General features: G+C 40.5%; 1 protein-coding gene across 8 annotated transcripts in view; it reads right to left on the reverse strand.

Annotated features, from left to right (window-relative positions):
- POLK (DNA polymerase kappa) overlaps positions 1-15,993 on the reverse strand; it is a 38,574-nt gene that overhangs the window by 9,207 nt on the left and 13,374 nt on the right. For 6 of the 8 annotated variants that reach the window (XM_048504077.1, XM_048504078.1, XM_048504081.1 and 3 more), the window contains 6 exons: positions 14,417-14,569; positions 12,106-12,237; positions 9,435-9,588; positions 7,919-8,149; positions 2,474-2,598; positions 550-716 (listed from right to left, as the gene is read on the reverse strand). In XM_048504077.1, coding sequence (XP_048360034.1) covers positions 550-716; positions 2,474-2,598; positions 7,919-8,149; positions 9,435-9,588; positions 12,106-12,237; positions 14,417-14,569 — 962 coding nt within the window. The remainder of the gene's footprint in view (positions 1-549; positions 717-2,473; positions 2,599-7,918; positions 8,150-9,434; positions 9,589-12,105; positions 12,238-14,416; positions 14,570-15,993) is intronic. The other 2 variants (XM_048504082.1, XM_048504083.1) reach the window with 2 other exon arrangements.

Raw genomic sequence — 15,993 nt, forward strand, 5'->3', positions numbered from 1 at the left:
TAATGTTCTGTAAAATATTCATTATACAAATAAATTATCAAAAATAAATAAAACTATCCTTAATATTTATGGGAATTTTACAAGAGAAATTGTTCAAATAAAAAAGCAAATGCATTGTTATCCTCTATAGCAGTGTCTCCCAACCTTTTTGACATCGCAGTACCCTTGACCTCGCTCTTCATATCTCAGGGTACCTTTGAGTGATTTTTTTTTGCATTTTTTAGGGTTTTTCCTGGTTTTGGCCTGTAGGTGGGGGGAGTGGCAAGCAGGGGGAGGGGAGGGAAAGCAGCGTTGACAGCCGCCTTGTTTGTTTGCCTAAATTCAGCATGGATTGGGGGGATTTAAAGGGAGAGCTACCTTTAAATCTACCCCCCCCAATCCACACTGAATTTAGGCAAATAAAACAATGTTGGTTTTCAATCTTGTTTAAAGGGAACCCATGAGGATTCTAAGCCCCCGCCTTGGTATGTTCCTTATAAATATGAAATGTAACATGCTAACAATATTTACAAATCTAAAGTTACACATAACCAGTTACACATAAAATACCTTTCCAAGTGTGTGGAACCCAAACCAAGTGATATTTCCAGAAAACTGCGCCAAGATATTTCAGAAAAGAGGAGTGAAATTAGTGCCCTCTGCTGGTATAGGTTAGCGCAAGTCACAATTCCCAGGGCTTTAAGCATTTTCTCTGTAACTTTTCCTATGCCAGGCACCTAGAGGGTAACCAGTAAAATGATAAGCTTCAAAGTAAAATACTTTCAGGGGAAATGAAAATATTTTTTAGATCTACTGATTCTCACTTATCAACTCAATAATTGTGTTCTTGGAACGAGATCAGTTTGTTTAAACAATTTCACAAACAGAAAGCATAAATAGCTACATAACTTTGTTGAGTTCTGCCTAGTAAAACTAATACATTTTTCTGAGGTGACATTAAACCAATTCCAATATTTTAAGCAAAAAAATAATATGCACAAATAAAAAGGTTTCGTTCCATCAAATATGTTATGTCTGGTGACCCAAAAAGGTACATTGATGTTTTCATGAATGATAGCTAATAATCAGGAGATTTCCACATCTTGTACAAGGATCCATCACAGTTTATGTCTCCAGTTTTATTTATTAATTTAGTGCATTTTAATTCTGCCTTTCCTCCAGGAAAGCATACATGTATCCCTCAGCTCCCCACAACAGCCCTGTGAGATAGATGAGTTAGATTTGAAAGGAAATAATTGAGCAGGTTGCATGGAAGGCAGCAATGGGTCTACCTAATTTTACTCCAGTAGAAACTGCTACATCACACTGGCTTTCTTTCAGAAAAAGTGAGCACACAATGAGATGGCTGAAAGTGAAGCACCTGCAGATGTAGCCCCCCTCTGCCTCTAAGGAGACAATGTGGAGTAGCAGCACTGTGGAAGAGTCTTTTGCTGCCACTTATGTTATATCAGGGTATCCGCAAAGTAAGGTAATATTACAAAAAGAACACAAATCTCCATTGCTGTCATCCAGAGGACACTGACCTTGGTAGTCCAGTCCTTGCATTTTCATGCTGTTTGGGGAAGTGGGGAGAATGCAACTAGATATTTCACCTTGTTCCCACACAGGCAGAATTTCAGCAGCAGAGAGCTTCCATCTACTCATCAGTGATTTATGTGGGGGAGATAGAGAGAGAGGAGCTACATCCTCTGAGCCTTTCAACCTTATGTGACTGTAGTAGATGAGCAGTTAGGAGAAATGCCAGTTGATACACATTGTTGTCATTTCTTTACATGTTCTGTTTGTTGGAGGAAAGAGGTTCAAAGGAGAGATCCTAGAGAATCCCAGGTTCAATTAAGGTCTAAGCAAAGTTTTGTTGAGTCATACAGATCAACTGTCATGTATAGCTGTCCATGATCTCAACACCTGCCTTTCCTAGCCAGCCAGCTGGAGGGACAACTTTGGTACCTGAATGGCCAAATCTGTATCTCGGGTTAAAAAAAAGAAACCAAAAAAAAAAGAAAAGAAACAAAACCCAGAAAGGATTATAGAAGAGAAGAAGAGTTTGGATTTACATCCTCTCTTTCTCTCCTGCAAGGAGACTCAAAGGGGCTAGCAATCTCCTTTCCCTTCCCCCATCACAACAAACACCCTGAGCGGTAGGTGGGGCTGAGAGAACTCTGAAGAACTGTAACTAGCCCAAGGTCACACAGTTGGCATGTGTTGGAGTGCACAAGCTAATCTGGTTCCCCAGAAACCAAGTATAACTATGGATAATAATTACCAATGCATTTTATAGTATGCAAGTTTTGTTTCATGTTCCATGTACATGTTCCATGTACTTTAAATATAAAATAATTTTCTTAGCTAGTGTAGGCTAAATATAGGTATGAAAAAAGAAAGTGGTAAAATGAAAACCTAGAAAGAGGGTAAAAACACCAGATAAATAAATAATTCTAGAAACGCTGCATGGCAAATTTTCAAGCATTCTCACCTTCCTAATAGGTAAATCTTTGATGAAGTTCATCACAGCTTCCCTTTCTGGGGGGATTCTGAACTGACCATTAGGTTTATTCTGATCACTGCACATTTTTGCCAGCATCATATTTGGAGCAATACCTAAGCAAAAAAACAAAAACAAAATAAAACTCACATACAAAACAAAGCCTTCTTTGAGTTCTACTTCCCATGATTTCAGAGACAATGATCTGGAATTACTGTCAAAGAAACAGGTCCTTATGAACTTTGACTACCAAAATGCCTTAAAAACATTTAAAGACAAGAATTCTTGCATACCTTCTCTTTTATGTTAGTAATGAAATCGCAGAAAAGTGATCAATATGTAAATAAGATAATATAGTTGCACATGAAAATTAGAACCAGATTTATAGAAAATATTCTACAACTATGGTTAATAAAACTATAACTAATATGGGAGACAATAAAAAGTAAAACTGTATGGAAAAGTTTTGTCTAAATCTAAATAAATGATCCAGATGACCTCCAGTCAGGCATTTTCTTCCAGCATAATCTACCTCACAGAGCTGTAATGAAGCCATGCATACAGAGACATAGCTCCAAGGGGGGGGGGGGATGCATGATGCTCCGAGCGCACGCTCCTGTGAGGGTGTGGCGAGGGTGTTCTGGGGGTGTTCCAGGGTGGGGCAGGGGCATTCCAGGGCATGGTGGGGGTGGAGAACACACTGATGCACTGGGTGCTTTTCCCCCCTTGCTATGCCTCTGCATGTATGCAACTGTGGGCTCACCTCTGGAAGGAGAGGCAAATACACTGCAATTCTATATGGAGCTACATTCTTTCTAAACCTATTTAAATGAATGGTCTCAGAAGAATTCAGTTGTGTTCTGGATTGCACCATTAAACACACTCAGGAATTATGGTTCTAGAACAGCATTACAGTAACTTAAAAGAAATGGGTGTTCTTGGTAAATCATAGTCAATATTTAGTTTTTGAACCTAAAAATCACATTCTTTTCTAAAAACCCTGAGAATTTGAAAGCTGCTCATATAATTTATCTGAGGGTATTCACAATCTGTATATGTTGTAGTGTATCCAATTCCTAGAAAGGAATGTTGGTCCTAGAGAAAGACTATGCATAGGGGCCTGTTTTCCCCACCCACATTTCCCTGTCATCTTGATAATTTAATCTCTTCTGATGTTTTCCCAGTACATCATCCCAGTTGTAGCAAATAACTGGATGAATAAGTGAAAACATATTTCAGGGATTTAAAGTCAATCAAGATTAAGCAATAGTAACTCATTCACCATTTACCCTGGTACAATAAACTCCTAAAACAGAGCTAATGCTCATGGGATTATTTATCTCCTTTCCTGCAAGATGCCTCACTTTTACAACAAGGATAACTATCTCTAAACTGGTTCCTAAGTACCTCTACTTGTCACACAGCAGCTACTGCTATAATTGCTCCCATTGTTCCAAATGTTGACTTTCAGATCTTATCTTTCACTAACAGAAAATCCTGTGATGGAATCTGAGACTCTTTTTCCCCTGATTTAGTCCTCCATTACATGTAATTATTATTTTTCCATTTACTTGACTTTCAAGGAGTTACCCAGTAGTGGATTTTAATGTATGTTGTTAAGCTCTTGATTTCCCAAAGAGGTTAATGTTATATATACAAAAGGATATTTGTAATTTAAAAAGGAAAACAGTATTTTGTCCATGAAACCTTAAGTGCCAAATTTTGTAGAAGGATAGTAAGGTTACATAGACAGCAACTTTCTTTCCCCCTCTCACAACTGTCCTGATATTAGAGTCATACCAAAATATAACAGAACATTGCTGCAAATTAAAGACAGCTGCTGGAGAGGTGGGTGGGACATGCAAATACACAAATGACTGCCCGAAGAGCAACGGTTACTGGTAAGCATCATGTGTTTTACTTTTTGTGTGTGCCTAATTCTGATTGGCGTAGACTAGCAAGTTGATATATTGGGGGGGGGGGGGGGGGGGTGTATGTGTGCAAGTGCTTTCTCTTCCAAAGGATGCATCTGATATCAAGGGCATAGTGCTTAATGAAGGTTGAAGCCTGGGTTCAAGTGGCTGTTCTGCACAGCACAAGCACAGCACAGGAAAGATGAAACTGATGAAAGCAGAGGGTGTGTCAACAGCTCAGATGGAATGACCTCTGAGTGTCCAAAAAGAAGCTTTGGGGCCAGTTCATCACAAGGCCAGATGGTACCTATGACCCAGCGGCTGAAACACTGTGCAGATATTTTGTAACTTTTCTTTGGACATGAATAGCATATGAAAAGATTATGGTTTTGTCTGAAGAAGCCATGTGTCTAACAGTACTGTCCTAATGTCCAAATAATGTGAAACCCTTTCCACTTCTAAGGCTGGAGCTTGCAAGAACACAGGGAGAAAGAGACCCCTTTGAATGCTCTTGCTTTTTATTTTTCACCTGTATCTGAGTATGAGTCATCCTCTTGCCAGCTTTTAGCAACTTAGAGGCAGCACCACTAAAATGGGAGAATGACAGACAAATGACACTTTGATGATATTTGGAATCAAAGTCTATATTGAGGGATCAGCCAAGAGAGCCAAGAGAGCATATGCTGAAGCCAATTCCTCAGTCATATTCTGTTAGGTGATCAGTGCCCTCTGCCAGAGAAGAGACCGGAGTCATAAACAGATATTTTCCCTTATTTGTTCCATAAACTTCAGGCTACAGTTGTAAGATACCTTATTTTTCTGGCTGAAGTACAGAAGGCAGCAATTTTGGTCATCAGTAGGAAGTTTCCTATTATGCTGACAGCAGGGTTAGAATTTTTCTTCTAAGCCACGACTGCCAAAGTGCTAATGTGAGAAGAGGGTGGAATATAAAAACAACTATATACAAAGCCCAAGAGCCAGTGCGGTGTAATGGTTAAAGCATCAGACTAGAACAGGGGTCGGCAACCTTTACCATCCAAAGAGCCATTTGGACCCATCCACAGCCCCAAAGATCTACCGAGCTGGAGAGGCAGCTCTGCATGGAGCTGCCTCCAGTTCGGCTGCTCCACTCATCTTTCCTTCCAGCGCTGGGAGGCAGCGGCGCCAGGCAGGGAAATTCCCTCTGCCCGATGGACCAGGCAGCCGCCTGCTCCATGGGGCAGAGGGGGGATGGCGGCTGTGGCCTGCCTGCTGCTGCCGCCTCTCACGCTGCGGGAGGCAGCGGCGCCGGGCAGGGAAACTCCGCCTGCTCAGTGGGGCAGAGGCGGGATGGCGGCTGCTCTGGAGGGACATGTTCACGCTATCCTCTGACCTGCAGGGGTCGGAGGGCAGCATGGGCGTGTCCCTCCAGCCCTCCAGAGCAGTGCTGGAAGGAGAAGTGAGTGGAAGGGATGCGAAAAGCGGCGCCCTCATGCACGGAGCCACCTCCGGTTCAGCCCCTCCACTCACCTTTTCTTCCAGCGCTGCTCTGGAGGGCTGGAGGGACACGCCCATGCTACCCTCCGACCTCCAGGCCACACAGAGCTGCAGTATAAGGCTGAAAGAGCCGCATGCGGCTCCGGAGCCGCAGGTTGCAGACCCCTGGACTAGAACCTGAGAAACTCAGGTTCAAATTCCCACTCTGCCATGGAAACTTTCTGAGTGCCTTGGGCCAGTCACACTCTCTCAACCTCAACACTGGTGAGTATTTGGATGGGAGACCTCCAAGGAATACCAGGAACATGACGTGTAGGCAGGCAATGGCAAACCACCTGTGAATGTCTCCTACCTTGAAAACTCCACAGGGTCACAAGTCAGTTGTGACTTGACAGCAAAAAAGGGTTAACTTCAGTAAACTTTAAACACTGACTGTAAGACTAATTATGAATAAAACTTTTTAAACCTCCCCTTCCCCCCAGAATAAAGAGATGGAGTTGTGCTTCTGAAGGCAGAGGCCTTTGGTATCTAAAACTCAGCTCCAACCATTTCTAGATCGCAGTTCTGCACAGATTCAAAGTCCATCAGTATAGCACAGAGAGAGCTAAAAGTTGTAACCAACAGATTTCCCAGCATTGTACAAAAAGTGCCATGTAACAGCCATTTATATTTATTTAGGATATATCTCGGAACCTTGCATCATCCCAATTCGTTGTCATCAACTGCAACAAAATGTGGATGGAAGTCAAGCCATGGGTATAACATCTGTTGTCAATGAATAGCAACAATGGCCATGCTGGTAGCGGCTGATGGGAATTGTAGTTCCTGAACATCTGGAGAGCCGCAGGTTCCCTACCCCTGGCCTATGGTTTCCCTCAGGAATTAGAAGGGCCAGTTTACCCTCAGGAAATAAGCGGGCCATTATTTCCCATGGACAGCCAAACCTTGAGGGATTCCAGAAGCTCACTCATCAACCTGACCTCCATTGTCCAGGTGTCATGACTGTTTCCAATACCAGCAGTGGGGACATTAACTTGAAAAAAACACTACAGTGCAGAGCTGAAGCTTCCAGCAGGACTGATGCTGGCCAGGTAAGTACAGCTAGATTTGAGTACACTAAATGCAGGTTTTTCCTAGAGCACATCTGTAGTGGTTTCTGCTGTTTGTCTACATTCTTACATAAAATTCCCTCCTCCTCAAACTGACAATACACAAGGAACTTCTATGGAAAGTGTGACCCATATGTCAACACTCAAACCTTTCATGAGTGGGGGAATCAGGATTGCACTTGCTTGCCCTGTAGCCAACATTCACATTTGCCTGCATCTTTGCATTGTGATCTGAAGATGTTGAGCCCACATATATCCAAGTAGCCTGTACACAACAAAATTGAGGCACGCACATCACAGAAATAGAGGCCCACATATGGCAAGTTCTATGCACCATTACAAATCAGGAGTGCAACGAGCATACATCAAGTGTAGGCTAGCTGGCATGATCCTGATTCTTCAACAATTGCAGTATCAGAACATCCACAGGGGTCTTATAATCATGGTTTAAATCATGATTAATATAAAATAATTGTTAGCTGCCTTGAGCCCAACTTCAGTTAGAAAAGGGAAGAATAGAAATCACATAATAAATAAACAAAAACAATGAACGCAGAATGAAAAGTGAACAGTTAAATCTAGCAAGCAATGCTCATTATTCTTTATGACCCATGTCTGTTAAATATATAAAATGGAAAATAATCCAAGCTGCAATATGAAGGCAAGGTTCATTTACTGGTGCTTTTGCAAAGTAAACCTGGTTCAACCAGAAGGCTTCTGGAATGTGGACTTAAGCCTGAAGATTCACTAAACTGCTTGTTGTTGTTGTAATTAAAACACATGACTGTGAGATAAACAATTTTAGCAAACTACTGTCTATGTCAGCTAATTTTCAGTCCATCACATCAGAGAAAAGCAATGAACCTGCTTGTAAACTGTGAGGTGTACACGTACATTATGAAACTCAAAGACATTACTATTCACATGAATGTGTTTACCAGCGCTGGCCGTCAGCCCAGTTCTTTCTTCAACCCTACAACGAATTTCCTTCACAACTTCTTCTGCTGATATCCCCAAACCAACTGAACTTATTTGACTTGTTGATTGCTGGTGGTCTTCTGGGTGCAGCACAGGAGGATCCACAGACTGCTTATGCACTGGGTCATCATCAGACAAGCCTGGGGAAGAGGGGTGTGCTTGTTTGTCACAAGTAACTGGACTGTGTTTGTCTGGTTATGGCAAAGGGAAACCAGCCATCAGAACTTATAAAAAACAAATCTAATAGTTAAATTTCATTACACGTTTAGTAACCAGAACTTGGATTTTTTAATACACATATATCAAGTTGCATCATCAACTCTCACGTATTGCTGCTACATAAGACACACACTCCCTGTCTGGTGGGGAAAGTGGTGAGGTTAGCTAGCATCGCAAGAAATGAAGTGTATTTTTTAATGTACACTCCATCTAGATCAGTGGTTCTCAACCTTCCTAATGCTGCGACCCTTTAATACAGTTCCTCATGTTGTGGTGACCCCCAACCCTAACATTTATCCATTTTACAGATGGAGAACACTGATGCAGAGAGTCTTAGGCGACCCCTGTGAAAGGGTTGTTCGACCCCCAAAGGGGTCCCGATCCACAGGTTGAGAACCACTGATCTAGATGGAGTCATTGCTCAGTGATGGGGTATAAACATTTCAATGTGAATAAATAGATGAGCTGAGTGCTTACAATAAAAAGACAGAAATCAAAAAGCATACAGACAAATATATACATATGAAGCAGAGATAATATTTCTTTAGGTTAAAAAAAGGCTTGCATCTCCAGTAAAGTCAGCCAGAGCTTCAGCTGAATCTTAAATGGTAGTCTCACCATATCTGCTTACCAAAATTCACAAAACTGTGCATCAACTAATTGGACTAGTTGAGCTCCTGTTCAGTTTTTTAGTGGAAATCACAGAATGTAAACTACTGGGCGACTTGATGAATTTTGCATTGGGTAGGAATAACATCCTTATAATCAGTTAGTTGGCAGTGAGCAAGAATGCAATGAGATAATTGGCGATTGCCATCAGCACCTTTCAGAGTCAGTAGCCCAGCAAACAGGAACTGGCATGAAACTCCCTCCACTGAAAAATTAAATGTGGGCCTTCTTATACAGAACAGCTTGCCAAACATTAGAATTCTGGGATGCGGCATTTGTCTGTTGATCCCATTAATAGATGCAGTGAATAACTGATGTGTTGTTGTTTTTTAAATTCACACATTTAAAATGAATAAAAGTTGAAGTTGTGGGTAAATAACTATCTTGTTACAGTTGGCCCAAACATCTCCCTTTTTGGAAACATTAATTCTATTAATGCACTATTAATGCCCAAAGGGGACCCGACTAACTGAAGTAGCATTACAAGAAAATTACTAATAATTAAAATTGTATTTTAAATACTTTAGAATGACACAATGAAAGCAAGATATGATTTTTTAAATATGGAACTTCCAAACAATTGCTTACCATTTACAGCAAAACTGTGTGATTCGCTGAAATATTTTCTTTTGTCTTCCTGCCAATTTTTTCTTTCTTCTAAGTACTCTGTTATGTTCAAGTATGCTTCATCAAGACCCACGGGCATAAAGTGAGGATCATATTCAGCTAGTATTTCCCTAACCTTGATAAATATAAATTCAAAACAAAAAAATTGTGCTGCAGTGGCAAAAAGTCTCCCAGTCTTTAAAGTATTATACAGTATCATTCATTCTTTTAAATTCCATTATGATTGATTAATGGTGAAAAGAATTTGAAGGTTTACATTATTTATTGCCATCCAAATCTGTATCATTTCTGGTTAACTTTTAAACTGATAAAACATGCCAGACCTTCCCTCTGTAAGGCTCAGATGTGATACTCCCTTCATTATCAATGTGGAGCACTAGTGCTTTGTTGGGAATCTGTTGCTGACTATTACCACATACGTTTTAAATTTGTCCAGCAGTACACTTTTCTCTTTAATTAGGTAGATCACAATACATCTTGAACAGTCATCAATAAAGGTCAGCATATATTCTTCCACTAGGGCTTTCAGTTTTCAATGGTCCACAAATATCACTGTGTATCAGCATTAGAGACTACTGTATTTGGTGTGCCTTGGTGCTTGTTGAAGCTAGGTCGGGTTCCCTTTGCTTTGATGAAGCAAACGTACCTCTGTGAATCAGCACATTTGCTCATTTACATGTCTTTTGTTAAGTTCTGGCTCTCATGTTAAATAATTATTAATAATTGTCTCTGTATCCCAATCTCCTGTGCCATACCCTGGAGTCACCTTTGTGATTGCATTGCCAAGTTTACTTTCTGTGTACAGCACTCAAGATTATATAAATGCCATTTTACAACAAAGCTCTGTCCAATTAAGTCTCTTTCCAGAAGACGCTCTTATTCCTTTCTTATCAATTGCTCTTACAGATATAAGATCATTCGCCAGCTTCAGGACAAACAAACAATTAATAACAAGGACTTCTGAAATTTCACTGTTGGGAAGTGTGCACTGTATGGTCCCAGAGCCCACATCCTCATCCCAGATGGTATTTCCATCTGCAACATTTTTCTTTATTTTGTTCATCTAGCGCCGTGGTGATGAACCTTTGGCACTCCAGAGGTTATGGACTACAATTCCCATCCCAATTGGCCACGCTGGCAGGGGCTGCTGGGAATTGTAGTCCATAACCTCTGGAGTGCCAAAGGTTCGCTACCACTGACTAGCGTTTCAAAGAAATTCTGATCTTACACATATGTGAGCTAGGCTCCAGAATCAATAAATCAGATATCATGTTTTGTGCTCCCTAGTGATACTACAAAACATTTCTCTATTGGTTGCTACTTACCTTTAATGAGCACCTTTTTTCTGCTTACCCCCTCCTGCTTTGGAAAACTTTTCTCTGGTTAGCACCTGAAGGGCAATTTCTCCTAATATGTCCTCACTTCCTACAAGAGTAGCATATTATCCTCCCTTTGTCAGAGCCGTTTGGCTGCTTTCTGATGTTCTGATTCTCACAAATTCTTCCTTAAGCTGACCAATAGTGTTTTTAGAAACAAATTATCTCTAGCTGCTATTGCATGGACAACACATGATTCTGGCAGGCTGATTAATATTAACATCATATCATCATCTGGAATTTTCTTTCCTGCAGCTCTTAGCTGCTCAGCTCAATCTAGCATTTTGTTCAGATGTTCCCAGAGGTTTTCACCTCTGTGCATTCTTAAGCTAAACAAGCATTTCCAAGCATACATGATTTCACAAGCAGCCCCTGTAATTCGGCCCCACAGATTTGGCAGTTGACATTTTAATGTCCCTTAACAGTTCCCAGTCTGTTAAACCAGAGATAATGGCTGCTGTACCTTCAGCTGGTCAGTCAGTCTGGGTAAAGGTCCACAGGCCTTTTCCAGTTAGGTGGGTCTTAATTCTTTCTCTCTAAATTTGATAGTTGCTCTCCATGAACATATCTATCCAGTGACCATGCTGTGCATGACAAAAGGTTGCCAACTTCAATGCTCTGTTCTTGTCCGCTTGTGCCTCACTTGGCACCTAAGAGTCTCTGACAAATCTTTCTACGTTTAATCAGATATGTGCATAATCTGGACCACCATAACCCCTGTTGCCAAAGTAATTAACATAGCACAGATGCACAACTTGACTGGAGCGTAGATAAAACCTTATTCAGGAATTATCATGCTTCAGAATAAAGAGACAGATATAGGGTCTTAGCTACATCACTAGCTGACAGAGAGAGAGAGAGAGAGACTGAGAGTGGAACTTCCAAGAAGAAGAAGGATATTGCCCTGAGAATATCAATCTGGAAACAGATAAAAATTATACTTAACAGAAGGTGCTAATATCAGTATCCTATCTAACTGTCTTCTTGCTGCCTGCTGCAAGGTCTTCTCTTTCCTTTATATAAAAATATTGCCCAATCCAACAGGAAGAACCAAACCAGTTATATAAACCATTATTTTGTATCATCCCTCCCCAGCATATCTGTGATTGCAGATAACTATATACTTTATTCAGAATCAAAGCACTTTGTGAAAATATGAAACATGACACTAATTAGTCTGGAATTCAGAAAATATATATTTCAAATATATGTGACACCTGATAAAATATGAGATTGCAGTGGAATACATCACTTACCTCTTTACTTACTTCTTGGTATTTCTTAAAATTTAATGGCACTATTGTAAGATGTGGGCAGAGTTTCTTAGCAATGAATCCAGGCATAGCTGCACGGACTCCAAACCTCCTAGCATGATAATTTGAAGTGGACTTTAAAAAAGACAAACCACAATTTAAAATCAAAGAAAGCACTTTTTTGACTTTTAATAAAATACTTCTAAAGGTGTGTATTCATGGCTATAATCCAGTGCACACTTAGACTTGCTCCTTACTCCCCAACAAAACAGGAACAGGGATATTCCTGGGGAGAATGGGTGGGGCTAAGGGAGCCTAGTGGCATGACCTGGGGGATAATGCTGAGCAATAGGCTCCAGATTCATTGTGCCACAAGTGGAAAGCAAAAACAGCTGTATAAAAACAGATTGCTCCAGATAACAAAAGCAGAAAGGCAAGTCAAATAAATATAATATACCTATATTACATGTCAGCTATTTAGAATACATTTAGTAATGGAACCAAAGTTACTACTCCAAAGTCAGTTACTGCATCCATGGAACAGAGCATTTGTACTAATAAAGGAAGTGCCTCTGAACATATGTAGACTGCTTTACCATGGTCTCTGTGCAACGAAAACCTCCCCTACTCTCATAAATCAAAATAAAGAACCAAGGTCTACAGAACAAAAACACGCATCCCACAGAAATTAATGGCCCCAAACCTCTGTGAGCACCGATTCCTGCCTCCGTGAGTAACAGAAACAGAACACATTTGTTCTCTTCTATACAACAATCAGCATCTTGTTTCCCCTCTACCTTCCACAGCAGTTCACAGAAGATTGATCCCCTCCCCAAATTATCTCTGCCTTTTTTTGTTAAAGGCAACATCTTTTTGCCTAGTCAGCTTCCTCCTTATGATTTAATTTGTGCCAAGAATTCAGCAGGGCACAGCTCAGGAGTTCATTTTCAGCACTGAAACCGAGTGCTGGAATATGAAAAGAAATACTGAGAATGTATAGAGTGCGCCTGGTTACAAAGAAAAAAGGCAGGGGCTAAGGGTACAGAATTTTAGGGGACCCCCCCCCCCACAACTCATCAAAGGACCCAGATAGCTGCACAAGATATAGCTGGGGAACAGTAGTGGCATAGCTATTCTGATAAAGTTTTGTGTGTGCGCTTCTAAATGTGAGGGGGAGGGGCAGGGGGAGTTTTGGTCTGGGAACTCATAGTAGCTCTTGGCAGCTCTTAATACATATTTTGCTGAGCAGTGAATAATTGCCATCTCTTGCCTCTGAATAAAGAGTTGGGTGAGGTTTTCAAAAATACGGTTTTCAAACCCACATATGCTTTGCTTACATTAATTTTTTTAAGCAGCTAAACTCCTGGTTTCCTCTTTTCAGTACCATTTTGTCCTTTCAGCACTAATGTTAACTCTTTGCAGCACATTGGAAGAAGGCATTTTTTAATTTTAAAGTTAATTTTTATACATGTAAAAATCAACACATTCCTTTAAAATGATGTCTTAATGCCAGCTTTGTTGCCTGACTCAGTTTGAACTTACAAAAGTCAATGATCAGCAACTGTAATATTCTGGTATCATCATAACGGGGGACATCAAAATATGGAAGTACATGTACTAATTTGGGACATAGCTTCTATGTGACACCTCGGCCCCTTCTGCACACGCAAAATAATGCGTTTTCAAACCACTTTCACAACTGTTTGCAAGTGGATTTTGCTATTCCGCACAGCTTCAAAGAGCACTGAAAGCAGTTTGAAAGTGCATTATTCTGCATGAGCAGAAGGAGCCCTCATGTCAGCTTAAGCTTCTGATGTCACAAGCACACATAATGCAAAACAACAAATTAAAAGAGAGTCATTGTTTTATAATCAGAATTTCTGGAGGGTGAGTTATCCAATTGAAATGAGACAGCTGGAGGATATGATGCTCAAGTAGGATGCCAAGCACGCAACTGAGTATAGCGACTGCCCAATATCACATACATGACACCTCTGATTCATAGATAAAGCCTGACAAATGCAAAAAGACAATGGTCATTGTGGCTGACCTGAAAAGTGACTAGTCAGAGATTTGTGCTCCATCAATCCTACACTAACTAGCAATTTATTAAATATAGTCAGTTTCAAGGCAAACATTATAGTTTGCCCACAGCAAGTATGGGGTATTATGTTCAGAACATGTTTTTTTTTCCTTTAAGACATATAAAATGATCTACAGAAACAAATCAGAAACAAGGAAAAAATATATGCTCTCCTAAAGGAAGGACAGTTTATGCACCTGGTTCTTGAAGAAATATCACCTTCCCCCTTACCAGCATGCGCAGTGATCCCACTGCTATAGGCTTGTCCCTTAATTCAGGATTGTCTTTCATTTCTACTGCTGCATAAAAGGCATCCATGTCAATGTGTACAATAGCGCTGCTGAGGTCACGGGTCTGCTCCAGCTCCATTGCAATTTTATCGATCTGTGTTTAATTAAATGTATACAATTGTTTAAATTCCATTGTATTATCACTATGGCATACAATAACTGTTACCAATATAACTTCATAAAGAAAGGTACTATCATATGCAGAGATTAACCGAAAATATATTTCTGGAGGATCATGCCTTGTAGGAAAACAGCATCTAATTTAGACACAATAACAAATACAACTTTGGCATTTTAGAGACTATGTTAGGTCTGCTTCACAGTGTAGAGGAAGACTGGCCTCTGCTACTTGCTCTGGCTCATGCTATTGGATACTATATCATTTGTGTGAAGCTGTCTTTATTAAGAAACTAAGAAGAGCCATGCTGGATCAGATTAAACCCACATCAAGTTAACCAGTTGCCTCTAGGAAACCCACAATCCTCCTCCTGCATGTGCTCTGTAGCAATTGAAACCAGGCACACTGACTCTGGTACTGGAGAGAGTAGAGATCCATCATGACTAGTAGCCACTGAGAGCTCTGTCCTCAACAAATTTGTCCACTCCCCTTTTAAAGCCTTCAGATTTAGTGGCCATCACCACCGCCATTATTGTGGCACAAGAAAGAAGTATGTAGATTATACAGAGGTCGGGGACCGATTCGCTTTGATAATTTGGTTAATGATAACTGCTGCAATCCTGGGGGACAGAGGGGCGGAGAAGTACAAAGGTCAGAATAATTCCCCCAGAGACTTAGCATAAACCTCATCTGTGCAACTTCTGCAAAGCTACTAGATGTGTGCCAGATGTGCTCTGACAAACAAGGCAATGAATGACAAACAGATGCACTCAATTCTTTATCCAGAGACACCTTGCTTTTCCCCAACCCAGCCAACCTGTGCGCTGAACACCTATGAGAAAAGACAGCAGTGGGATTTTTGCTGACATGCTGTCTGGAGAATCAGAGGTAGTCTACTGTTAACAACATGGAACATATTTTTTTAAAAATCAATACTGTGGGTATGGACCTTAACGACTTTGAATACAACCCTGGAGACTTATGTTTATAATAAGGAAAAAGAACATCAAATGTGAAATTCTCTCCCAGAGTTTTTCTTTTCTATTTTCACCGATCAGGTGATACACTGTAATAAGAATTAACATAATGAATAAAACACTCACAAAATAAAGTAATTTACAATAAACAGAATTTTACTGTGCAGTACTCATCATTGACCTGCTAATGTTTAAAGTCAAGACTACCTGGAAGGGCATGTACCAATTGGCGGCTGCCTCGATCAGAACAAAGGAAACAACAAGAGATTCAAATAGTTTCTGGGAATGTTGAAGGTTAGCAGACCTAGAAAAACCAGTTGAGGAACTCCTGAAGCTTCATGGCATTTGGACAAGAGATTGATATAGCTCAGTGAGGCAAGAACACAGAAACTTGCTTTTGTTTACTTAACATCAAATCCTTCA

The sequence above is a fragment of the Sphaerodactylus townsendi genome, linkage group LG07 (genome assembly GCF_021028975.2).
Source record: "Sphaerodactylus townsendi isolate TG3544 linkage group LG07, MPM_Stown_v2.3, whole genome shotgun sequence".
NCBI classification, from domain to species: domain Eukaryota; kingdom Metazoa; phylum Chordata; class Lepidosauria; order Squamata; family Sphaerodactylidae; genus Sphaerodactylus; species Sphaerodactylus townsendi.